Raw genomic sequence first — 26,664 nt, 5'->3', positions numbered from 1 at the left:
ATTTTAGCATCTCCCATTTATAAGCATAAAATGACAGTAACGTCCATTTAACTTTAAATAAACAATGTTCTCTAACCTTTAAAGGATATGAAACATTTTCTTTAATGATTCAGATAGAGCATGCGATTTAAAACAACTTTCCAATTTCCTTCTATTATCAATTTTTCTTCATTCTCCTGGTATCTTTTGCTGAAAAGCAGGGATATAAGCTAGGGGCCAGCCCATTTCTAGAGCATTATATGGCAGCAGTTTTGCAAGAATGTTATCCATTTGCAAGAGCACTAGATGGCAGCCTTATTTCCTGCCATATAGTGCTCTAGATGCCTACCCAGGTATCTCTTCAACACAGAATATTAAGGGGATGAAACAAAATTTGATAATAGAAGTAAATTGGAAACTTGTTTAAATGCTCTGTCTGAATCACAAAAGATTAAATATCCCTTTAAGCAGAATTTATCAAGCAAAGATTAAAAAATATAAAACAAGAATCAAGAGCAATGTAGATATAAGTGCAAACACTTTATGAATCCAAAGGTCATATATGGAAGAAAGTAAAATGAAAGCATTGCTGGGATGCATTCACTTACCTAATAGAGCAACCAACAAGAGGATAACAATCATGTAATTGGCATTCTTCTCTTTGTAGAAATACAGAAGGAAACAGAATGCTAAGATCTCCACCAACTAAAAAACAGGATGAATCATTAACATGTACAGTTTATAAACACAAACCTATCATTTGCAAATATAAATTATAATAAGGAATGCCAACAGGAAATACATTTTAAGATGTAGTAACAATTTTGAAAGTGATATAAAAAACACTCAGCTCTATCAAGTGCTCTTCTGTTTTTGCGCTCCAAGGTAATTTTTTTTAATTGCTCAAGCGACAGTCTAGGGGGCGCTAACATCTGCATGTCGGATAGCATGGGTGCGCTAAACCGCTCACTAATAGACTTTTTTAGCATGCTTTATACTTTTAATGGGTAGTGAAGGGACCAATATCAGCGTGCGCATTGCGCTTGTATTACAAGTAATGAGTTAAGTGCTATCCTTGAGCACAATCGAAAATACTGCTGTAAAAACATAATTTATGTAAGAACTTACCTGATAAATTCATTTCTTTCATATTAACAAGAGTCCATGAGCTAGTGACGTATGGGATATACATTCCTACCAGGAGGGGCAAAGTTTCCCAAACCTTAAAATGCCTATAAATACACCCCTCACCACACCCACAAATCAGTTTAACGAATAGCCAAGAAGTGGGGTGATAAGAAAAAAAGTGCGAAGCATATAAAATAAGGAATTGGAATAATTGTGCTTTATACAAAAAAATCATAACCACCACAAAAAAGGGTGGGCCTCATGGACTCTTGTTAATATGAAAGAAATGAATTTATCAGGTAAGTTCTTACATAAATTATGTTTTCTTTCATGTAATTAACAAGAGTCCATGAGCTAGTGACGTATGGGATAATGACTACCCAAGATGTGGATCTTTCCACACAAGAGTCACTAGAGAGGGAGGGATAAAATAAAGACAGCCAATTCCTGCTGAAAATAATCCACACCCAAAATAAAGTTTAACAAAAAACATAAGCAGAAGATTCAAACTGAAACCGCTGCCTGAAGAACTTTTCTACCAAAAACTGCTTCAGAAGAAGAAAATACATCAAAATGGTAGAATTTAGTAAAAGTATGCAAAGAGGACCAAGTTGCTGCTTTGCAGATCTGGTCAACCGAAGCTTCATTCCTAAACGCCCAGGAAGTAGATACTGACCTAGTAGAATGAGCTGTAATTCTCTGAGGCGGAATTTTACCCGACTCAACATAGGCAAGATGAATTAAAGATTTCAACCAAGATGCCAAAGAAATGGCAGAAGCTTTCTGGCCTTTCCTAGAACCGGAAAAGATAACAAATAGACTAGAAGTCTTACAGAAAGATTTCGTAGCTTCAACATAATATTTCAAAGCTCTAACAACATCCAAAGAATGCAACGATTTCTCCTTAGAATTCTTAGGATTAGGACATAATGAAGGAACCACAATTTCTCTACTAATGTTGTTGGAATTCACAACTTTAGGTAAAAATTCAAAAGAAGTTCGCAACACCGCCTTATCCTGATGAAGAATCAGAAAAGGAGACTCACAAGAAAGAGCAGATAATTCAGAAACTCTTCTGGCAGAAGAGATGGCCAAAAGGAACAAAACTTTCCAAGAAAGTAATTAATATCCAATGAATGCATAGGTTCAAATGGAGGAGCTTGAAGAGCCCCCAGAACCAAATTCAAACTCCAAGGAGGAGAAATTGACTTAATGACAGGCTTTATACGAACCAAAGCTTGTACAAAACAATGAATATCAGGAAGAATAGCAATCTTTCTGTGAAAAAGAACAGAAAGAGCAGAGATTTGACCTTTCAAGGAACTTGCGGACAAACCCTTATCTAAACCATCCTGAAGAAAATGTAATATTCTCGGTATTCTAAAAGAATGCCAAGAAAAATGATGAGAAAGACACCAAGAAATATAAGTCTTCCAGACTCTATAATATATCTCTCTGGATACAGATTTACGAGCCTGTAACATAGTATTAATCACAGAGTCAGAGAAACCTCTTTGACCAAGAATCAAGCGTTCAATCTCCATACCTTTAAATTTAAGGATTTCAGATCCTGATGGAAAAAAGGACCTTGAGACAAAAGGTCTGGTCTTAACGGAAGAGTCCACGGTTGGCAAGAGGCCATCCGGACAGGATCCGCATACCAAAACCTGTGAGGCCATGCCGGAGCTACCAGCAGAACAAACGAGCATTCCTTCAGAATCTTGGAGATTACTCTTGGAAGAAGAACTAGAGGCGGAAAGATATAGGCAGGATGATACTTCCAAGGAAGTGAAAATGCATCCACTGCCTCCGCCTGAGGATCCCGGGATCTGGACAGATACCTGGGAAGTTTCTTGTTTAGATGAGAAGCCATCAGATCTATTTCTGGAAGTTCCCACATTTGAACAATCTGAAGAAATACCTCTGGGTGAAGAGACCATTCGCCCGGATGCAACGTTTGGCGACTGAGATAATCCGCTTTCCAATTGTCCATACCTGGGATATAAACCGCAGAGATTAGACAGGAGCTGGATTCCGCCCAAACCAAAATTCGAGATACTTCTTTCATAGCCAGAGGACTGTGAGTCCCTCCTTGATGATTGATGTATGCCACAGTTGTGACATTGTCTCATCTGAAAACAATGAACAACTCTCTCTTCAGAAGAGGCCAAGACTGAAGAGTTCTGAAAATTGCACGGAGTTCCAAAATATTGATCGGAAATCTCACCTCCTGAGATTCCCAAACCCCTTGTGCCGTCAGATACCCCCACACAGCTCCCCAACCTGTAAGACTTGTATCTGTTGAGATTATAGTCCAGGTCGGAAGAACAAAGAAGCCCCCTGAACTAAACGATGGTGATCTGTCCACCATGTCAGAGAGTGTCGTAAAATCGGTTTAAAGATATTAATTGAGATATCTTTGAGTAATCCCTGCACCATTGGTTCAGCATACAGAGCTGAAGAGGTCGCATGTGAAAACGAGCAAAGGAGATCGCATCTGATGCGGCAGTCCTAAGACCCAACATTTCTATGCATAAGGCTACCAAAGGGAATGATTGTGACTGAAGGTTTTGACAAGCTGATATCAATGTTAAACTTCTCTTGTCTGACAAGGACAGAGTCATAGACACTGAATTTATCTAGAAACCTAAAAAGGTTACCCTTGTCTGAGGAATCAATGAACTGATTGGTAAATTGATCCTCCAACCATGAACTTGAAGAAACAACACAAGTCGATTCGTATGAGATTCTTCGAAAATGAGAAGACTGAGCAAGTACCAAGATATCGTCCAAATAAGGAAATACCAAAACCCTATTCTCTGATTACAGAAAGAAGGGCACCGAGAACCTTTGAAAAAAATTCTTGGAACTGAGGCTAGGCCAAACAGTAGAGCCACAAAACTGGTAATGCTTGTCTAAAAAGAGAATCTCAGACACAAAAAGTGATCTGGATGAATCGGAATATGCAGATACACATCCTGTAAATCTATTGTAGACATATAATGCCCTTGCTAAACAAAAGGCAGGATAGTCCTACAGTAACCATCCTGAATGTTGGTATCCTAACATAACGATTCAATAATGATAGATCCAGAACTGGTCTGAAGGAATTGACCTTCTTTGGTACAATGAAGAGATAAAATAAAACCCCAGCCCCTGTTCCAGAACTGGAACTGGCATAAATACTCCAGCCAACTCTAGATCTGAAACACATTTCAGAAATGCTGAGCCTTGCTGTGTCAACTGGGACACGGGAAAGAAAAGAATCTCTTAGCAGGAGGCCTTAACTTGAAGCCAATTCTGTACCTTTCTGAAACAATGTTTCTGAAACCAAAGATTAAGAACGGAATTGATCCAAATTTCTTTGAAGAAAACGTAATCTGCCCCATACCAGCTGAGCTGGAATAAGGGCCGCACCTTCATAGATACTTAGGAGCTGGCTATAGGTTTCTATAAGGCTTGGATATATTCCAAACTGGAAATAGTTTCCAAACTGATACGGCTCCTGAGGATGAAGGATCAGGCTTTTGTTCCTTGTTGTGAGGAAAGGAACGAAATGATTATTTACCCTGGAAAGAAAGGGAAAGCAAAGATGACTTAGAAGACATGTCAGCATTCCAAGTTTAATCCATAAAGCTTTTCTAGCTAAAATAGCTAGAGACATATACCTGACATCAACTCTAATGATATCAAAAGATGGTATCACCAATAAAATTATTAGCATGTTATAGAATAATAATAATGCTATAAAATTATGATCTGTTACTTGTTGCGCTAAAGCTTCTAACCAAAAAGTTGAAGCTGCAGCAACATCCGCTAAAAATATAGCAGGTCTAAGAAGATTACCCGAACATAAGTAAGCTTTTCTTAGAAAAGATTCAATTTTCCTATCTAAAGGATCCTTAAATGAAGTACTATCTGCCATAGGAATAGTAGTACATTAGCAGGAGTAGAGACAGCCCCATAACCTTAGGGATTTTTGTCCCAAAAAACTCTAATCTGTCAGATGGCACAGGATATAATTTGCTTAAACGTCTAGAAGGAGTAAATAAATTACCCAAATTATTCCATTCCCTGGAAATTACTTCAGGAGATTTAAAAACCTTATTTAAACGTTTACATTTAGTATCAAGAGGACCAGAATCCTCTATTTCTAATGCAAATAACACTTCTTTAAGTAAAGAACGAATAAATTCCATCTTGAACAAATACAAAGATTTATCAGCATCAACCTCTGAGACAGAAACCTCTGAACCAGAAGAACCATTATCAGTATCAGAATGATGATGTTCATTTAAAAATTCATCTGAAAAAAAGAGAAGTTTTAAAAGACTTTTATGTATACTAGAAGGAGAAATAACAGACATAGCCTTCTTAATGGATTTAAAAAATAAAATCTCTTATGTTATCAGGAACACTCTGAAAATTAGATGTTGACGGACAGCAACAGGTAATGTAACAGTACTAAAGGAAATTTTATCTGCATTAATAAGTTTGACATGACATGCAATACAAATAACAGCTGGAGAAAACAGATACCAAAAGTTTATAGCAGACTTAGCTTGGTAGCTCCAGCACTGTGCAGTGATTTTCCTGTAGTGTCTTCTGACTCAGTTGCAACGTGGAACATCTTGCAATATGTAAAAGAAAAAAACAACATATAAAGCAAAATTGATCAAATTCCTTAAATGACAGTTTCAGGAATGGGAAAAAAATGCCAGTGAACAAGCTTCTAGCAACCAGAAGCAATAAATAATGAGACTTAAATAATGTGGAGACAAAAATGACGCCCATATTTTTTAGCGCCAAAAAAGACGCCCACATTATTTGGCGCCTAAATGCTTTTGGCGCCAAAAATGACGCCACATCCGGAACGCCGACATCTTTGACGCAAAATAACGTCAAAAAATGACGCAACTTCCGGCGACACGTATGACGCCGGAAACGGAAAAGAATTTTTGCGCCAAAAAAGTCCGCGCCAAGAATGACGCAATAAAATGAAGCATTTTCAGCCCCCGCGAGCCTAACAGCCCACAGGGAAAAAAGTCAAATTTTTGAGGTAAGAAAAAATATGATAATTCAATGCATAATCCCAAATATGAAACTGACTGTCTGGAAATAAGGAAAGTTGAACATTCTGAGTCAAGGCAAATAAATGTTTGAATACATATATTTAGAACTTTATAAATAAAGTGCCCAACCATAGCTTAGAGTGTCACAGAAAATAAGACTTACTTACCCCAGGACACTCATCTACATGTTTGTAGAAAGCCAAACCAGTACTGAAACGAGAATCAGCAGAGGTAATGGTATATATAAGAGTATATCGTCGATCTGAAAAGGGAGGTAAGAGATGAATCTCTACGACCGATAACAGAGAACCTTATGAAATAGACCCCGTAGAAGGAGATCACTGCATTCAATAGGCAATACTCTCTTCACATCCCTCTGACATTCACTGCACGCTGAGAGGAAAACCGGGCTCCAACTTGCTGCGGAGCGCATATCAACGTAGAATCTAGCACAAACTTACTTCACCACCTCCCTTGGAGGCAAAGTTTGTAAAACTGATTTGTGGGTGTGGTGAGGGGTGTATTTATAGGCATTTTAAGGTTTGGGAAACTTTGCCCCTCCTGGTAGGAATGTATATCCCATACGTCACTAGCTCATGGACTCTTGTTAATTACATGAAAGAAATGTACTGTTCTTTAAAACCAGAAATACTGTAAATCATTAATAGTATGGAACAGAACTACATAAACTACTTCACTACTTGCTCTTAGCGATTGAACGATATCCAACATTCAGACAGTTTAGCAGTAGTGTGGATGGAAACGGATTGCAATAGGTTCTTAAGTCACTATAGCAGAATCCTGTTTTAAACCGATTTATGAACACAACAGTGCAAGTGTGACTTATGTGTAGATATTAGGGTTTGATTTTACTATGGAAGTATGCCCATCATGCCAAAATACATATGGCATTTATATAGTTAATCAGTGATGAGGATGGGTTCTGATTACAATAGGTTAACGGGACAGTAAAGTCAAGTGTGGTGAATTTCTGAGGTATGGTGCGCAGCTGCAATTAGTGGCATTCTAATTACCAAAAACCAAAGGCAAAGCCATACATGCCTGCTATTTACAATCGTTTGTGTCATGATTGAACAAGTGGTATGTACATAATTTTAGTGAGAAACCCAAAGTTTGTTGAAAAGTTAACAATTTTATAAATAAGACCGCATTTGGCAGTGAAATGGTGGCATGAAATATACCAAAATGTTTTTTTGTATCTTTGTCATTGTATACATCTATATCTAAACCCAGTGCTACATAATTTTGCAGTGCTCTACAAATAAATGATACTAATAACAACAACAGGTGGAAGAAGACTGGAAGAGATGTGAATATATACACATATCTCACTTTCTTGCTGCTAGTCTGATAATGTCCCCTATGGTCTCTGAAAAACGTTTCATGTTACAGCATAGTAAATAAAAATTAAAGGGAAATGATACCCAAATGTTAAAACACTTAAAAGTGATTCAGCATAGCTGTAAAAAGCTGACTACAAAATATCACCTGAACATCTCTATGTAAAAAAGGAAGATATTTTACCTCAAAATGTCCTAAGTATTCACACCTCATTGTAAAGGACTTTAAGCAGCCAGTCAGTATGCCTGTCCCAGGACTTGCAAGGGAACGTGCCTCATGCACAATCATGTTATTTCCTTATCCTGTTTAAGGAAGTTTACTCTGAAATCTCATGAGATCACAGTTCATGACCTCAGCACTGCTGATGCTGATTGGCTGCTGTTCATTTACCTACAGCTAGGCAGTAACTGAAAGATACATTTTTACACAGCACTTACTCTGGTGAGCTGAGGAAATTGTGAGGTAAAATATCTTCCTTTTTTACATAGAGATGTTCAGGTGATATTTACCTGTCAGCTTTTTACAGTTATACTATATCCCTTTCAAGTGATTTAACATATACGTATTATGTCCCTTTAAACATGAATCCAGGAGTGCTGTTTTTTTCACCTCTGTTATGTTAACTGCTTACCTGTAATTCCATGCAACAACAGCAGCACAATATTGCCACTATCAGCTGGTATATGTGTATGTACATGATGCATGTGTAAGGTGAAAACTATTACAGGATCAATTATTTGACAAGGAGAATTCTGCCGGTCTGTAGATGAGCTGCTAGATGCAAAACTTACCATGTAAAGCAAAAAAGGCCAGCTAACTAAATGCTTGACAATATTCTCCCCAGTCATCTTCTCGTGACTGTTGGGCCCAAACGTGATCAGCAAATAAGTTCCAGCAACAGCCAAACCGCAGCCTATAAAGGACAAGATGTAACGTCCTTTGGGGCACGGAAAGAGAAGACACATACATACATATGAGAGGAAGTCTGGTTAGTGATCATGCAGGTGAAAGCGTTAGTGGATGGATTTATGTAATGGCAAAATCACAGAGGAAAGAAATTTCTCATGCATGGTGTGGTTAGAGAGAGGAGAATGATTTGGATAACATAAACTAAAGAGACATTAAAATAATGTTCCAAATATGCATAATATATATAAGTGATTTAAGAGAAATATTGGAAAAGATTTGCATCCAAAATAAATGTGTAAAAATCATTTAAAACTATCCTTTTATTAGCATGCGATTTGCGATCCTTGAATAGGCATTTCAGAATTATCTCATATTATTCGCTAGGCTGGGTAGGGTATAAATATACACTGACTACTGATAAAAGAATCACTATGTAGCATGTTGGTAGGTCAGTTTTTTGGATCCTACAAAATGTAGCTCAGAGGGTAGAGGGAAAAAAACCCTATTTTTTTTAGAGATAAACTGCAGAAAAATCATTAAGTAAATTATTTCATACACTGCAATTAAATGCAATGTCCCTTTAACTCCTTAACTGCTGAGCCATATCCATCCATGTGCAGAAGTGTTTTTGAGTTTTTAGATGCCCTACTGTAGGTAATTTTTCAGTGAGAAACCCACACACAGATCAAAATGTGTGAAAAAAATGCATATTATTATTATTAAAATGTAATAAACAAGACTGTAAACAATTGTGTGTGGGTTTTTTCTAAACAAAATAGTAAAACGAAAAAGGGGTTGCCCTCATATAAATAAGAGCTTTTGGGTATAGTTACATAACTTTGATATGCACGTAGGGGGCTTCACTTGAGCCTCTACCTAAATAAACGCACATTTATTCATGACAGGGGATCACTGGATCACCTGGTTATTAAAGCTATTATAAGGGCTTTATGTCAAAGAGGGGCTTCTTAGCTTTAAAACAAGCGGTCTCTAGGCCTTTTTGCATTTTGATGGCCTTTTATAAGCACCCCTTTATTAATTATATTATATTATATGTATGTATATATATATATATATATATATATATTATACATATACATACACATACATACATATTCACACACACACACACACACAGATATATATATATATATATATATAAAAATAAATAAACATTTTAACCCTTTAAGGACACAGCTTTCAGTTTGCTCAATTGTTTTATGACGGAATAATTCCGTCATATGTCCTTAAGAGGTTAAATAAACATGGTTGTAAACAATGGTGTTTTGTTTTTCTTCTAAACTCAATAGTTAAGGGAATGAGGGGTTATCCTTCTATAAATTAGGGCCTTTGGGAACTTTCATATCATGTTGATGTGCACGTAGGGCTCCCATGAGCCTCTATTCAAATGAGCACACATTTATTTACGTCAGGTGATCACTATTACCACATTGATTTCCTAGAGATTAAAACTTATATAGGTGTATTATTTTTAAGAGGGGCTAATGGGCTTTTATGATAAGGGGTGATGGCAGTCTCTAGTCCTTTTTGAAGGCCTATAATAAGTGTAAATATATTTGAATGTGTATGTTTTCACTTAACATGCCCAAGACTCACTTAAAATTCAGGTAATTGTCTTTCAAAAGGTGGGTCTTGGGTGTTTCTAGGGCTTAAAGGGATAGTAAACCCACATTTTTTTCCTTCACAATTCAGATAGAGCATTTAATTTTAAGCAACTTTCTAATTTACTTCTATTATCAATTTTTCTTTGTTTTCTTGCTATCTTTATTTGAAAAGGCAGCAATGAAAGCTTTGGAGCTGGCCTATTTTTCGTTCAGTACCCTGGATAGGGCTTGCTGATTGGTCCCTGCATTTAGCCATCCAATCAGCAGAAGTAACCCAGGTTTTCAACCTAAAATGGGGCGGCTCCAAAGCTTTTATTTATGCTTTTTTAAATAAAGATAGCAAGAGAACAAAGAAAAATTGATAACAGAAGAATAATAGAAAGCTGCGTAAAATTGCATGCTCAATCTGAATTATTAAGGAAAAAAATGGTTTTATTATCCCTTTAAGGGAGCTGAGATAGAGGGGTTTGAATACTTACCTCTAAATCCAGCTCCCTTAAGCTTCTAACTGAATTCCAGCACTTCCCGGTCTCTAGGGCTGGTGATATCACCACCTCCATGTGGGGAAATGATAAACGAAATGTACCTTTAATTTTGTAATATAGTAATGCTGGAAGCTAGCTGGGGATTGGTGGCAACACACATTCCTCTTGTCATAGGCTCGCCAGATGTGTTTAGCTAGCTCACAGTAACCTAACTAGGGATATATACACACATTACAAAATCAGTAAATGTGTAAGTAAAAACTCACATTAATGTCAGAGTTTATATTTTCATTCAAATTTCTCAAAGCCAAATATCAATCCTAATTTACCCCAGGAGGTATTTTGTGACATTTTTGACAAAATGGCATCAATTCTCATAAACCACATCTATAATATCATCAGCATTACATGACATATAATATCATCAGCATTACATGACATATAATATCATCAGCATTACATGACATATAATATCATCAGCATTACATGACATATAATATCATCAGCATTACATGACATATAATATCATCAGCATTACATGACATATAATATCATCAGCATTACATGACATATAATATCATCAGCATTACATGACATATAATATCATCAGCATTACATGACATATAATATCATCAGCATTACATGACATATAATATCATCAGCATTACATGACATATAATATCATCACATTTAAAAAATAAATAATGATTTAAATGTTAAATACTAGTAAATTAGTAACACTACTAAAATGTATTAACTTGACAAAGACAATCGTATATTTTAAAAGTTAGTTTAGAATTCAAGCTATATTATTCTTTTCTATATTATTTCTATTTACACAAAGATGATTTGGAATGAAGGCACATGTTATCTTTTTCAGTAAAATTCCCCTCTAATTGCACATTCATTACCTTTGTGCTTAAATTTATAAAGGAACCTTATTATTTCATTGCTGGTAATTTCCTGACTGAATTAATTTAAAATGAAAACAAAGACGACTGCCTTGAATTGCAAATGATAGAAAATGATATTTAGCATTTAAGATTTAGGGTAATTTTATACTCACTTAAGAATTCCTTAGGTTTCCATTTCTCCTTAATAAATATAATTCCTATGATTGAGCTGGCTGCAAAAGCAAAAAAAAAAAAAAAAAACCACAACTTGACATTGCACATTAAGCTATTTTTTTAATTTGCACATTTTGGCTCATGTCACATACTCACAGGTGACACGTGTAAGCCAAATATTTATTTCATGACAGAGAATGCAATAAAAAAAAAAAGTTTCCAATGTACTTCTATTATCAATTTTTTTTTTCTCATGGTATTCTTTGTTAAAGAGAACATCTAGGTAGATAGTGTGCACGTGTCTGTACCACTCTATGGCAGCAGCATTGCAAGAATGTTTTTGATCACTAGATGGCAGCAGTGTTTGAACAATGTGAAAGAAACATTTTCACAAACGTTTTGCCATATAGTCTCCACACTTCAATGTGCCTGAGGCTACCTACCTGCTTTTCAACAAAGGATACCAAGATAATTAAGTAAATTTGATCATATATTTAAATTAGTTTGTTTTTTAAATATAATATACTATCTGAATTATGAAAGAAACACTTTGGGTTTCATGTTCCTTCAAGAAAAGACAGAAAACCCAAGGCCTGGAATCCTCCTTCTAGATGGGTATAACACTTCGCTTCCTGCAACCATCATTTTATCTTATAATACAGTAGGACAAGGTAAGACAGGAATACTGATGAGTGCTATGTAGGGACATGAGGCAAGATAATGAAATTAACAGCAACTTTGATTTATTGCCACGTATCTTACCTCACCTTAATAGGATTTGCCAACAAAGATTAATAAACCCGTAAAACATGAGGATAAAATATTCATAAACATTAAAGAGACACTAAATATTAAATAAATGCTAGACAGAATGAAGCATTGAAAGAAAAGATTAGTCTGAGAATAACATGTAGATGTATTTTTTAAAGTTTCATTAGCGGTTTAAAAATGTAACAAAATAAGTGTAAAGTTTTAGTGTATATAAAACAATGGGAGCTGCCATGTTGTAACTTAGGTTACCTTCTCTACTGTGGCCAATTAGGCTTTGAATTGTTGTCCATATGGCACTTTTGTTGTAGCTAGAGTGCTGATTGAAAAACAATTCAAACGTTTAGCTCACAGAAAAAAAATACTTTTAAAGTAGGCGGCAGTGCACAGGGAATTTAAATATAAATTAAATATATAACAGAATTTATGTTTACCTGATAAATTACTTTCTCCAACGGTGTGTCCGGTCCACGGCGTCATCCTTACTTGTGGGATATTCTCTTCCCCAACAGGAAATGGCAAAGAGCCCAGCAAAGCTGGTCACATGATCCCTCCTAGGCTCCGCCTACCCCAGTCATTCGACCGACGTAAAGGAGGAATATTTGCATAGGAGAAACCATATGATACCGTGGTGACTGTAGTTAAAGAAAATAAATTATCAGACCTGATTAAAAAACCAGGGCGGGCCGTGGACCGGACACACCGTTGGAGAAAGTAATTTATCAGGTAAACATAAATTCTGTTTTCTCCAACATAGGTGTGTCCGGTCCACGGCGTCATCCTTACTTGTGGGAACCAATACCAAAGCTTTAGGACACGGATGAAGGGAGGGAGCAAATCAGGTCACCTAAATGGAAGGCACCACGGCTTGCAAAACCTTTCTCCCAAAAATAGCCTCAGAAGAAGCAAAAGTATCAAACTTGTAAAATTTGGTAAAAGTGTGCAGTGAAGACCAAGTCGCTGCCCTACATATCTGATCAACAGAAGCCTCGTTCTTGAAGGCCCATGTGGAAGCCACAGCCCTAGTGGAATGAGCTGTGATTCTTTCAGGAGGCTGCCGTCCGGCAGTCTCATAAGCCAATCTGATGATGCTTTTAATCCAAAAAGAGAGAGAGGTAGAAGTTGCTTTTTGACCTCTCCTTTTACCAGAATAAACAACAAACAAGGAAGATGTTTGTCTAAAATCCTTTGTAGCATCTAAATAGAATTTTAGAGCGCGAACAACATCCAAATTGTGCAACAAACGTTCCTTCTTTGAAACTGGATTCGGACACAAAGAAGGCACGACTATCTCCTGGTTAATGTTTTTGTTAGAAACCACTTTCGGAAGAAAACCAGGTTTAGTACGTAAAACCACCTTATCTGCATGGAACACCAGATAAGGAGGAGAACACTGCAGAGCAGATAATTCTGAAACTCTTCTAGCAGAAGAAATTGCAACCAAAAACAAAACTTTCCAAGATAATAACTTAATATCAACGGAATGTAAGGGTTCAAACGGAACCCCCTGAAGAACTGAAAGAACTAAGTTGAGACTCCAAGGAGGAGTCAAAGGTTTGTAAACAGGCTTGATTCTAACCAGAGCCTGAACAAAGGCTTGAACATCTGGCACAGCTGCCAGTTTTTTGTGAAGTAACACAGACAAAGCAGAAATCTGTCCCTTCAAGGAACTTGCAGATAATCCTTTCTCCAATCCTTCTTGAAGAAAGGATAGAATCTTAGGAATTTTTACCTTGTCCCAAGGGAATCCTTTAGATTCACACCAACAGATATATTTTTTCCATATTTTGTGGTAAATTTTTCTAGTTACAGGCTTTCTGGCCTGAACAAGAGTATCAATAACAGAATCTGAGAACCCTCGTTTTGATAAGATCAAGCGTTCAATCTCCAAGCAGTCAGTTGGAGTGAGACCAGATTCGGATGTTCGAACGGACCTTGAACAAGAAGGTCTCGTCTCAAAGGTAGCTTCCATGGTGGAGCCGATGACATATTCACCAGATCTGCATACCAAGTCCTGCGTGGCCACGCAGGAGCTATCAAGATCACCGATGCCCTCTCCTGATTGATCCTGGCTACCAGCCTGGGGATGAGAGGAAACGGCGGGAATACATAAGCTAGTTTGAAGGTCCAAGGTGCTACTAGTGCATCTACTAGAGTCGCCTTGGGATCCCTGGATCTGGACCCGTAGCAAGGAACCTTGAAGTTCTGACGAGAGGCCATCAGATCCATGTCTGGAATGCCCCACAGTTGAGTAATTTGGGCAAAGATTTCCGGATGGAGTTCCCACTCCCCCGGATGTAATGTCTGACGACTCAGAAAATCCGCTTCCCAATTTTCCACTCCTGGGATGTGGATTGCAGACAGGTGGCAGGAGTGAGTCTCCGCCCATTGAATGATTTTGGTCACTTCTTCCATCGCCAGGGAACTCCTTGTTCCCCCCTGATGGTTGATGTACGCAACAGTCGTCATGTTGTCTGATTGAAACCGTATGAACTTGGCCTTTGCTAGCTGAGGCCAAGCCTTGAGAGCATTGAGTATCGCCCTCAGTTCCAGAATATTTATCGGTAGAAGAGATTCTTCCCGAGACCAAAGACCCTGAGCTTTCAGGGGTCCCCAGACCGCGCCCCAGCCCATCAGACTGGCGTCGGTCGTGACAATGACCCACTCTGGTCTGCGGAAGTTCATCCCTTGTGACAGGTTGTCCAGGGACAGCCACCAACGGAGTGAATCTCTGGTCCTCTGATTTACTTGTATCGTCGGAGACAAGTCTGTATAGTCCCCATTCCACTGACTGAGCATGCACAGTTGTAATGGTTAAACACTAAAAAACTCTAAGCCATCTCCGTGGAGATGTTGCCTGTACAACGGCAAAGAGAATGACTGGGGTAGGCGGAGCCTAGGAGGGATCATGTGACCAGCTTTGCTGGGCTCTTTGCCATTTCCTGTTGGGGAAGAGAATATCCCACAAGTAAGGATGACGCCGTGGACCGGACACACCTATGTTGGAGAAATCTATATTAAAATATCACTAATATTCCGGATCTGATTTTAAAAAGGGGAGAGTTTATCATCACTTTGATTTAAGAACACATGGGATGAATTCTTAGAACAGTAAATCACAGACTGGCATTCTGTGGGGGAGTGAAGTGAGGAAAACAATACAAGATGGAGCTACCATGTTTTCATTCACAAACTAGATTGGTGGTCTTCACCCCCAGATGTAAAAACTGACTATCCATATCATTTTATATCTGAAACAGGCACATAAATGTCATTAAAGGGACACTGAACCCAAATTTTTTCTTTCATGATTCATATAGAGCATGCAATCTTAAGCAACGTTCTAATTTACTCCTTTTATAAAATGTTCTTCATTCTCTTGGTATCTTTATTTGAAAAGCAAGAATGTAAGTTTAGATGCCGGGCCATTTTCCATGAACAACCTGGGTTGTCCTTGCTGATTGGACAGCACCAATAAACAAGTGCTGTACAGGGTCCTGACCAAAAAATTGGCTGGCTCCTTAGCTTAGATGCCTTCTTTTTCAAATAAAGATAGCAAAACAGCAAAGAAAAATTGATAATAGGAGTAAATTAGAAAGATGCTTAAAATTGCATGCTCTATCTGAATCATGAAAGAAAAAAATTGGGGTTTAGTGTCCCTTTAAGCTTTAAGAAAGAAATAGAAAAACCCCCCATTATTAATAATATAATCAAAGACTGATGTTTCTGTCCATCTTGTTTGGCGGGCAGAAAAAAAGTGTGATGGTGACCGGAAGATTTAAACCCACTTGAAAGGAGGAGTTCCTGTCTTGGGTTTATTGCTTTGTTCCCTTAATAAAGGGACATTAAACATTAAATACATATCATGCACCCCCTTTAATAACAGGTGTTGCTATATTGGAACCCAGGTTTCACTACAGGTATGTGAAGGAGAGTTGCTCACTGGAATAAACTGAAAGCTAAATTTCAACATGGTGACACCAAAGCCTAGAGGGAGGTGGGAATAACCTGTTTATTAAGCATATTTAGTGTTTATTATTTATTTAGAGGACATCTGTGTTGGAGAGTGCTACCAAAACAAAATAAGATAACATATGTTTGATAAAAAAAGATGCTAAAAAATGTACTGTGACTAATGTCATAAAATGTACTGTACAGAGCTACCACAATGCTTATGACAAACATCGTGGATTCTTACGAAACGAAAATTATATAAAAACAGAATTTATGCTTACCTGATAAATTACTTTCTCCAACGGTGTGTCCGGTCCACGGCGTCATCCATTACTTGTCGGATATTCTCTTCCCCAACAGGAAATGGCAAAGAGCACAGCAAAAGCTGTCCATATAGCCCCTCCTCAGGCTCCGCCCCCCCCGTCATTCGACCGACGGTTAGGAGAAAAAAAGGAGAAACTATAGGGTGCCGTGGTGACTGTAGTGTATAGAGAAAGAAATTTTTTAAACCTGATTAAAAAACCAGGGCGGGCCGTGGACCGGACACACCGTTGGAGAAAGTAATTTATCAGGTAAGCATAAATTCTGTTTTCTCCAACATTGGTGTGTCCGGTCCACGGCGTCATCCATTACTTGTGGGAACCAATACCAAAGCTTTAGGACACGGATGAAGGGAGGGAGAAAATCAGGTTACCTAAACGGAAGGCACCACGGCTTGCAAAACCTTTCTCCCAAAAACAGCCTCCGAAGAAGCAAAAGTATCAAATTTGTAAAATTTGGCAAAAGTGTGCAGAGAAGACCAAGTCGCTGCCTTACATATCTGATCAACAGAAGCCTCGTTCTTGAAGGCCCATGTGGAAGCCACAGCTCTAGTGGAGTGAGCTGTGACTCGTTCAGGAGGCTGCCGTCCGGCAGTCTCATAAGCCAATCGGATAATGCTTTTCAGCCAGAAAGAAAGAGAGGTAGCCGTAGCTTTTTGTCCTCTCCTCTTACCAGAGTAAACGACAAACAAAGATGAGGTTTGTCTAAAATCCTTAGTTGCTTCTAAATAGAACTTTAAAGCACGAACTACATCTAAATTGTGTAACAAACGTTCCTTCTTTGAAACTGGATTCGGACACAGAGAAGGAACAACTATTTCCTGGTTAATATTCCTGTTGGAAACAACCTTCAGAAGAAAACCAGGCTTAGTACGCAAAACGACCTTTTCTGAATGGAACACCAGATAGGGTGGATTACACTGCAAAGCAGATAATTCAGAAACTCTTCTTGCAGAAGAAATAGCAACCAAAAACAGAATGTAAGGGTTCAAACGGAACCCCTTGAAGAACTGAAAGAACTAAATTTAGACTCCAAGGAGGAGTCAAGGGTCTGTAAACAGGCTTGATTCTGACCAAAGCCTGTACAAAAGCTTGTACATCTGGCACAGCTGTCAGTCGTTTGTGTAACAAGACAGATAAAGCAGAAATCTGTCCTTTTAGAGAACTCGCTGACAATCCCTTATCCAAACCTTCTTGGAGAAAGGAGAGGATCTTAGGAATTTTAATCTTACTCCAGGAGAATCCCTTGGATTCAGACCAACAGATAAATTTTTTCCATATTTTATGGTAAATCTTTCTAGTCACAGGTTTTCTGGCTTGGACCAGAGTATCTATCACTGAATCTGAAAACCCACGCTTGGATAAAATCAAACATTCAATTTCCAAGCAGTCAGCTGCAGAGAAACTAGATTTGGATGTTCGAATGGACCTTGTACTAGAAGATCCTGTCTCAAAGGTAGCTTCCATGGTGGAGCCGATGACATATTCACCAGGTCTGCATACCAAGTCCTGCGTGGCCACGCAGGAGCTATCAGAATCACCAAGGCCCTCTCCTGTTTGATCCTGGCTACAAGCCTGGGAAGGAGAGGGAACGGTGGAAACGCATAAGCTAGGTTGAACGACCAAGGCGCCACTAATGCATCCACTGGAGTCGCCTTGGGATCCCTGGATCTGGACCCGTAGAAAGGAACCTTGAAGTTCTGACGAGATGCCATCAGATCCATGTCTGGAATGCCCCATAATTGAGTCAACTGGGCAAAAACCTCCGGGTGGAGTTCCCACTCCCCCGGATGGAAAGTCTGACGACTCAGATAATCCGCCTCCCAGTTGTCTACTCCTGGGATGTGAATTGCAGATAGGTGGCAGGAGTGATCCTCCGCCCATTTGATGATTTTGGATACCTCTCTCATCGCCAAGGAACTCCTTGTTCCCCCCTGATGGTTGATGTAAGCTACAGTCGTCATGTTGTCTGACTGGAATCTTATGAATCCGGCCTTCGCTAGTTGAGGCCAAGCCCGGAGAGCATTGAATATCGCTCTCAGTTCCAGGATGTTTATCGGGAGAAGGGACTCTTCCCGAGACCATAGACCCTGAGCTTTCAGGTAATCCCAGACCGCGCCCCAGCCTAATAGACTGGCGTCGGTCGTGACAATGACCCACTCTGGTCTGCGGAAACTCATTCCCTGAGACAGGTGATCCTGGGACAACCACCAACGGAGTGAGTCTCTGGTCATCTGGTCTACTTGAATCTTTGGAGACAAGTCTGCATAGTCCCCATTCCACTGATTGAGCATGCACAGTTGTAATGGTCTTAGATGAATTCGAGCAAAAGGAACTATGTCCATTGCTGCAACCATCAACCCTACTACTTCCATGCACTGAGCTATGGAAGGCTGCAGAATAGAGTGAAGAACTTGACAAGCGTTTAGAAGCTTTGACTTTCTGACTTCTGTCAGGAAGATCTTCATTTCTAAAGAATCTATTATTGTTCCCAAAAAGGGAACTCTTGTCGACGGAGACAGGGAACTCTTTTCTACGTTCACCTTCCACCCGTGAGATCTGAGAAAGGCTAGAACAATGTCTGTATGAGCCTTTGCCTTGGAAAGAGACGACGCTTGAATTAGAATGTCGTCCAGATAAGGTGCCACTGCAATGCCCCTTGGTCTTAGAACCGCCAGAAGGGACCCAAGCACCTTTGTGAAAATTCTGGGAGCAGTGGCTAGTCCGAATGGGAGAGCCACGAACTGATAATGTTTGTCCAGAAAGGCGAACCTTAGGAACTGATGATGATCATTGTGGATAGGAATATGTAGATACGCATCCTTTAAATCCACGGTAGTCATATATTGACCCTCTCGGATTGTAGGTAAAATTGTTCGAATGGTTTCCATTTTGAACGATGGAACTCTGAGAAATTTGTTTAGAATTTTTAAATCCAGAATTGGTCTGAAAGTTCCCTCTTTTTTGGGAACTACAAACAGGTTTGAGTAAAACCCCTGACCTTGTTCCACAGCTGGAACTGGGTGTATCACTCCCATCTTTAACAGGTCTTCTACACAATGTAAGAATGCCTGTCTCTTTATTTGGTTTGAAGATAAGTGAGACATGTGGAACCTTCCCCTTGGGGGTAGTTCCTTGAATTCTAGAAGATAACCCTGAGAGACTATTTCTAGTGCCCAGGGATCCTGAACATCTCTTGCCCAAGCCTGAGCAAAGAGAGAGAGTCTGCCCCCTACTAGATCCGGTCTCGGATCGGGGGCTACCCCTTCATGCTGTCTTGGTAGCAGCAGCAGGCTTCTTGGCCTGTTTACCCTTGTTCCAGCCTTGCATTAGTTTCCAAGCTGGTTTAGTCTGGGAAGCGTTACCCTCTTGTCTAGAGGCTGCAGAGTTGGAAGCCGGTCCGTTCCTGAAATTGCGAAAGGAACGAAAATTGGACTTATTCTTAGCCTTGAAAGGCCTATCTTGTGGGAGGGCATGGCCCTTTCCCCCAGTGATGTCTGAAATAATTTCTTTCAATTCTGGCCCAAAAAGGGTCTTACCTTTGAAAGGGATATTAAGCAATTTTGTCTTGGAAGATACATCCTCCGACCAAGACTTTAGCCAGAGTGCTCTGCGCGCCACAATTGCAAACCCTGAATTTTTCGCCGCTAATCTCGCTAACTGCAAAGCGGCATCTAAAATAAAGGAATTAGCTAACTTAAGTGCGTGAATTCTGTCCATGACCTCCTCATATGGAGTCTCCTTACTGAGCGACTTTTCCAGTTCCTCGAACCAGAAACACGCCGCTGTAGTGACAGGAATAATGCACGAAATTGGTTGAAGGAGGTAACCTTGCTGTACAAAAATCTTTTTAAGCAAAACCTCCAATTTTTTATCCATAGGATCTTTGAAAGCACAATTGTCCTCAATGGGAATAGTCGTGCGTTTGGCTAGTGTAGAAACCGCCCCCTCGACCTTAGGGACTGTTTGCCATGTGTCCTTCCTGGGGTCGACCATGGGGAACAATTTCTTAAATATAGGAAGAGGGACAAAAGGTATGCCTGGCTTCTCCCACTCCTTATTCACTATGTCCGCCACCCTTTTAGGTATCGGAAAGGCATCAGGGTGCACCGGGACCTCTAGGAATTTGTCCATCTTGCACAATTTTTCTGGGATGACCAAATTGTCACAATCATCCAGAGTAGATAGCACCTCCTTAAGTAATGCACGGAGATGCTCTAATTTAAATTTAAATGTCACAACATCAGGTTCTGCCTGCTGAGAAATTCTTCCTGTATCAGAAATTTCTCCATCTGACAAACCCTCCCTCACTGCCACTTCAGACTGGTGTGAGGGTATGACAGATAAATTATCATCAGCGCCCTCCTGCTCTACAGTGTTTAAAACAGAACAATCACGCTTTCTCTGAAATGCTGGCATTTTGGATAAAATATTAGCTATGGAGTTATCCATTACTGCCGTCAATTATTGCATAGTAACAAACATTGGCGCGCTAGAAGTACTAGGGGTCGCCTGCGCGGGCATAACTGGTATGGACACAGAAGGAGAGGATGCAGAACTATCCCTACTTCCTTCATTTGAGGAATCATCCTGGGCAACCTTACTAAATGTGACAGTACTGTCCTTACTTTGTTTGGACGCCATGGCACAATTATCACATACATTTGAAGGGGGAACCACCTTGGCCTCCATACATACAGAACATGATCTATCTGAAGGTACAGACATGTTAGACAGGCTTAAACTGGTTAATAAAGCACAAAAACCGTTTTTAAACAAAACCGTTACTGTCTCTTTAAATGTTAAACAGAGCACACTTTATTACTGAATATGTGAAAAACTATGAAGGAATTATCCAATCCTTACCAAATTTTCACCACAGTGTCTTAATGCATTCAAAGTATTGCACCCCAATTTTCAAGTTTTTAACCCTTAAAATGCGGAAAACTGAGCCATTTGCAATTTTAACCCCACTACAGTCCCAGCCACAGCGTTTGTTGTGACTTCACCTATCCCGGGGGGGTATACGATACCAATTCAAGCCTTCCAGGAACGTTTTCAGTAGATACCAGACCCTCTCACATGCAGCTGCATGCACTCCACTCAAACGAAACTGCGCAATAATGGCGCGAAAATGAGGCTCCTACAGTGAAAGGCCCTTCCTGCCTGGAAAGGTGTCTTAACTAGTGCCTGGTGTTAAAAACGTTCCCCAAATAATAAAAAGTGTGAAATCCACTTCAAACTGTAAATAATACCTAAATAAGCAATCGATTTAGCCCTTAAGAGTGTCCACCAGTTAATAGCCCATAATAAGCCCTTTATTCTTTCTGAGTCTAAGAAAATGGCTTACCGATCCCCATGAGGGAAAATGACAGCCTTCCAGCATTACACAGTCTTGTTAGAAAAATGGCTAGTCATACCTTGAGCAGAAAAGTCTGCAAACTGTCCCCCCCAACTGAAGTTCTCTGGGCTCAACAGTCCTGCGTGGGAACAGCAATTGATTTTAGTTACTGCTGCTATAATCATACTCCTCTTTTAAACAGAACTCTTCATCTCTTTCTGTTTCAGAGTAAATAGCACAACCAGTACTATTTCAAAATAACAAACTTTTGATAGAAGAATAAAAAACTACAACTAAACACCACATACTCTTCACCATCTCCGTGGAGATGCTACTTGTTCAGAGCGGCAAAGAGAATGACTGGGGGGCAGAGCCTGAGGAGGGGCTATATGGACAGCTTTTGCTGTGCTCTTTGCCATTTCCTGTTGGGGAAGAGAATATCCCACAAGTAATGGATGACGCAGTGGACCGGACACACCAATGTTGGAGAAACAAGCCACAAACAACATTTTTGTACTCAGTTTGTCAGCATTGCTGTTGATACCTAAGAACTGGCACATGCTTTCATTTATGGGGAGTTGGCTGTAAGTGAAAATACAAAAATTCCAATATGCATTAGTAGATAGCTCTAGAGCTATGTATGACTGTGATGACATCATTATGCATGCACACATTAAGCAGAACTTATGTACACATTAACATCAGTGCTCCGCTGCATGCATGTAATAAAATAAAATATGCAGCACTATCACTGGAACATTCAGAATAGGTATGTAATATCTTTAAGCCTAGGGTCAAATAGATTGCGATCAAACTGGATAGTTCAGTGTTTGAACCAACTGTCCAGTAAAAATAAAAATGTATTTTTATTTTTACATCCCTGTTGTGGTGCATGGCAAAGAAGTGCCACAGCTTTTTGGTAATGCTCCTCTATACAGCATCATTTAGTAAGCAGCTTGTCACATTCCTGTATAGCTGTAAAGTGCAGCAGACCCATTATTCTCCTCCTCAAAATGGCTTTTGCATTGAACCCCCACATGTATGGTGCTTGAAAGACAGCACATCATTGAGCATGGAAACAGTTACCAGAGAAAGCAGCAATGTTAAGGTAAGGGCTTAAGGGCTAGCACAGTAAAGCTGGTATGTGGCTGACAAATAGACTGCTGGTCAATAGATAAGACAGGAGGCCTAGTGTGGTCATGTGACTGAAAGAGGGGCTTGTAGGGTGTGGGTATGATCTGACGACTGAAGTGGGCATGATGCTGACATGGGCAGAGCCAGTGGTCTGATCTGAGGTTTGATGTGGTTGACAGAAGTTAAAGGGTCTTGGCATCGTATCTGAGGTATATATTTGTCTCTTGCTGCAGGACCAGGGGTGTAATTTGAGGTCTCTTGTAGGAATGTGGCGGAGAGTGTGACTAGAGTGTCAGGGACTGCTCAGAGGTGCTGTAAGTGGCTAAAAGTGGGACTTCAGGAGTATGAGTGTGAACTTATGAAAGAGAGGACCAGGACTCTGAATCAAGATCTCATGTGGACATACTGCTGAGATGGGCTGCAGGGCAAAGGGTCTGATCTGAGGTTTGATGTGGTAATGTGGCTTAAAACAGAAACAAGTAAATTAAGGCTAGCACTGCTGTCCCTTGGACAAGTATTTATGCTGCATCACATTTAAGTGCTTTAACATTTGGGTATCATGTCCCTTTAACAGAGCATTACCTTGTTCAGTCAATCAATTTACAGAGTATTTCAAGAATCATTGTGATCCCAACAATAGCTTATTTTAGACCAAAATGTATTATGTATTAAATAGTCCCTTATGAAATACAGTTATAAATGATATATTGTGCAAGTCAACTACATTCCTTGTTCTTTTAGATGATCACCATGTATCTACAAGTGAGTGAAGAAACCTTCCAGATAATATCTTCATATATTTCTATGACTGGATTAATCTTGAAAGATAAAGGACAACTTCAAAAGTATATGGTTATTTTTTTACACTCACCTATAAGTGAGACAGCACTGAGAGGTGCAATAAGCGATAGGGGAGCAAAGGCGTAAGATGAGAACACTCCTAATTCTCCCACAAGCAGCAGGAACAGCCCAAGCCACCATGTCTTTGTTTTGAAGTATGAACGAGGATCTTTGGAACCCGTTAGCCGGATATGACTGTATTTCTACGTAAAGAAAATATGCATATTAAAGTGGCAATGTTCATGGTCATATATTTAACCCCTTACCCCAATAGGATGTAGATTTATGTGAAAAGTCCAGAATACAGCATAACGTAGATCTACATTGGACATGGTTGAAGCCCAAGCAGCCTCGGTTGTCAAGCAATCAGTGCTCTGTTACCATATGAAGTCAGATTGTTACAGACAGTGACACTGTTTGTAACGATCATCCGTAGGTGCCGGTGAAAGGTGTGGGAGGGATGGCGTGTGGTTTGCCCAGCAGGGTAGGGGGATAAAGGGGTGGAAATACATTTTGAAGGCAGAGGTAAGGATGGGTCACTACAATACAAAAATAAAAAAGGGTCCCTATAATAACGATTGCAGAGAGGGGGGGGGTGAGGGGGACCCCTACACTACAGAAAAATAACTAAATCAATTAAATTAAAAATACCTATAAACCTGGGTACTGGTAGACAGCTAAGATGGCTAGTGCGAAGGGGGAAGGTAAGAGAGCTGTTTGGGAGAAGTCAGGGAGGTGGGAGGAATCCCTACACTACAGGAAAAAAAAAACATAATAAAAAAAATAAATCTCTAAACTGCATACTGGCATACAGTCTACCAGTACTTAAGATGGTGGCGAGGAGAGCTGTTTGGGAGGGATTAGGCAGGAATCAGGGAGGTGTCAGGGCAATCCCTACACTACAATACTATTACCCTTACCAGCTAACTAATTAACTCCTGAAATTCCCAGCAGTGAAGAAGTTTGGTGCAATTAGGGGAGTTCTAATTACCAAAATGAAATGGCAAAGCCAAGAACTTTTGTCATTTCTGAACAAAAAGGATCCCATCCCTGAGAAGCTTTTACAACCATTTGTGTTATTACTGCACAAACGGTGTGTAGATCATTTTAGTGAGAAACCCAAAGTTTGTGAAAATGTAAATTAATTTTTGAATCGCATTTCACGGTAAAATGGCGGCATAAAAAATTCTGAAATAGGCCTAGCCTAATACCTTGAGTTGTCTACATAAAGGTTTGTTGTAATCTAAAAATGACATGCTTGAATCCGTTAGAGCATCTGAACAGCAGCGCTAGATGTACATCTAAGTCGTGCAACTAGCGCTGCTTATTGGCTCAGTGGTGCGATCAGCTTGGGACCAGCAGTGCACTAAGGGTCCCATGCAGAACATCTGTGTGTTTAACCCATTTGTGGGGGTTAAATACACAGTACACCAGGGTTGATTACTAGAATTTTACATGCTCTTACAGATTAGAGCATGGAATTTTTAGACTTTAATGGCCCTGGGTCTTGTAAATAAAAAAAACAAGACTATTTCTGTTTAAATGAAGTGATAGCAAAAATGCTAAAAATTCTCCAGTATGTTGGTCAAGTTTTTCTCTGAAATTTCCGGTAGTAAAGAGGTTTAATGACGTATGCAAAAAGAAATGTAATTAATTTTGAAATACCCTCTGTTACATGACACAAATAAATAATTTACTTTAATCTACCTTTCCCTGCTTTTATCAACAAAAAATAAATAAATAAAAATAAATATATATCATATTTAATTTCTGCTTTTAGGAACTGCATGATAAAAACAAAACATTGCAGGTAAAACTTTCTTAGCGACTAGGTGGCATGATTTTTTTTTTTTACCTGTAGGTTAAGAGCAATGCTGATTATAAGATGTCCAAATATGGCCAGTAGGGCACCAATCAGATTGTCCTGCAAGAAAAATAACCAAAAATAAGAAATTATTTGTCCCTATAATGAGTCAAAAGCAGATACAAGACACATGCTAATAAAATGTAAGTACTATATTATGTGAGATAGAATCACTAATTACCTCCAATAAGGACGAGGCATTATGTGATTGTGATAACAATGACAAATAAGCCTGAAGCATAGAAATATACCATAACCCTTATCCCCACCCATTTGTGCAAGCGGGTCAAGAAACCCCTCCAATGAAAGGGTAGAAAGACTAATATAATTAGTATAGTAGAATAATAAATGTTTCATGTGAAAGAATATATTCTCCTCTTAATGAATGAGAGATCTCGTCCGCCCTTTTAATTTTCAGATGATCACCATGATGCCACAAAACATTTTATAGGAATAGTAATTAATAGCAAACAGTTATCATTATGTCATAGGGATTGGCTAAAAGTGACATACGGTGTTACAAAGCATAGCGCTTACAGAATTAGCCTTCCTACGCATCATGTTTTTTTTCTTCAAATGTACAAAAAAAAAAGATAAAAAGTAATGCAGACCTATTCACAAAAGATAAAAGTAACAGACAAAATGGACAAGGTTTTGCAAAAGTTTTGATCAAATTTTAGTAAACACAATCACGTCTATTGAAATAAAAAGGATGAGTGAAGAGATAACATTTTTCAACCAATAAAAATATATACTTAGTTGTTATGTTTCACTTTAGTATTGACTACTTAGTTTTTGCTTCCGTGCGGGTCTCTG

General features: G+C 39.1%; 1 protein-coding gene across 2 annotated transcripts in view; it reads right to left on the bottom strand.

Moving 5' to 3' along the window:
* The window catches only part of LOC128653727 (NIPA-like protein 3), an 80,308-nt gene that overhangs the window by 20,420 nt on the left and 33,224 nt on the right, over positions 1-26,664 (bottom strand). Inside the window, exons 3-7 of one of the 2 annotated variants that reach the window (XM_053707189.1) lie at positions 25,840-25,908; positions 24,016-24,187; positions 11,627-11,686; positions 8,333-8,478; positions 588-684 (exon numbers count right to left, since the gene is read on the bottom strand). In XM_053707189.1, coding sequence (XP_053563164.1) covers positions 588-684; positions 8,333-8,478; positions 11,627-11,686; positions 24,016-24,187; positions 25,840-25,908 — 544 coding nt within the window. The remainder of the gene's footprint in view (positions 1-587; positions 685-8,332; positions 8,479-11,626; positions 11,687-24,015; positions 24,188-25,839; positions 25,909-26,664) is intronic. The other variant, XM_053707190.1, reaches the window with a different exon arrangement.

This window comes from Bombina bombina, chromosome 3, assembly GCF_027579735.1.
Source record: "Bombina bombina isolate aBomBom1 chromosome 3, aBomBom1.pri, whole genome shotgun sequence".
Classification (NCBI taxonomy): Eukaryota; Metazoa; Chordata; class Amphibia; order Anura; family Bombinatoridae; genus Bombina; species Bombina bombina.
This window is presented reverse-complemented; position numbering and strand designations above follow the sequence as displayed.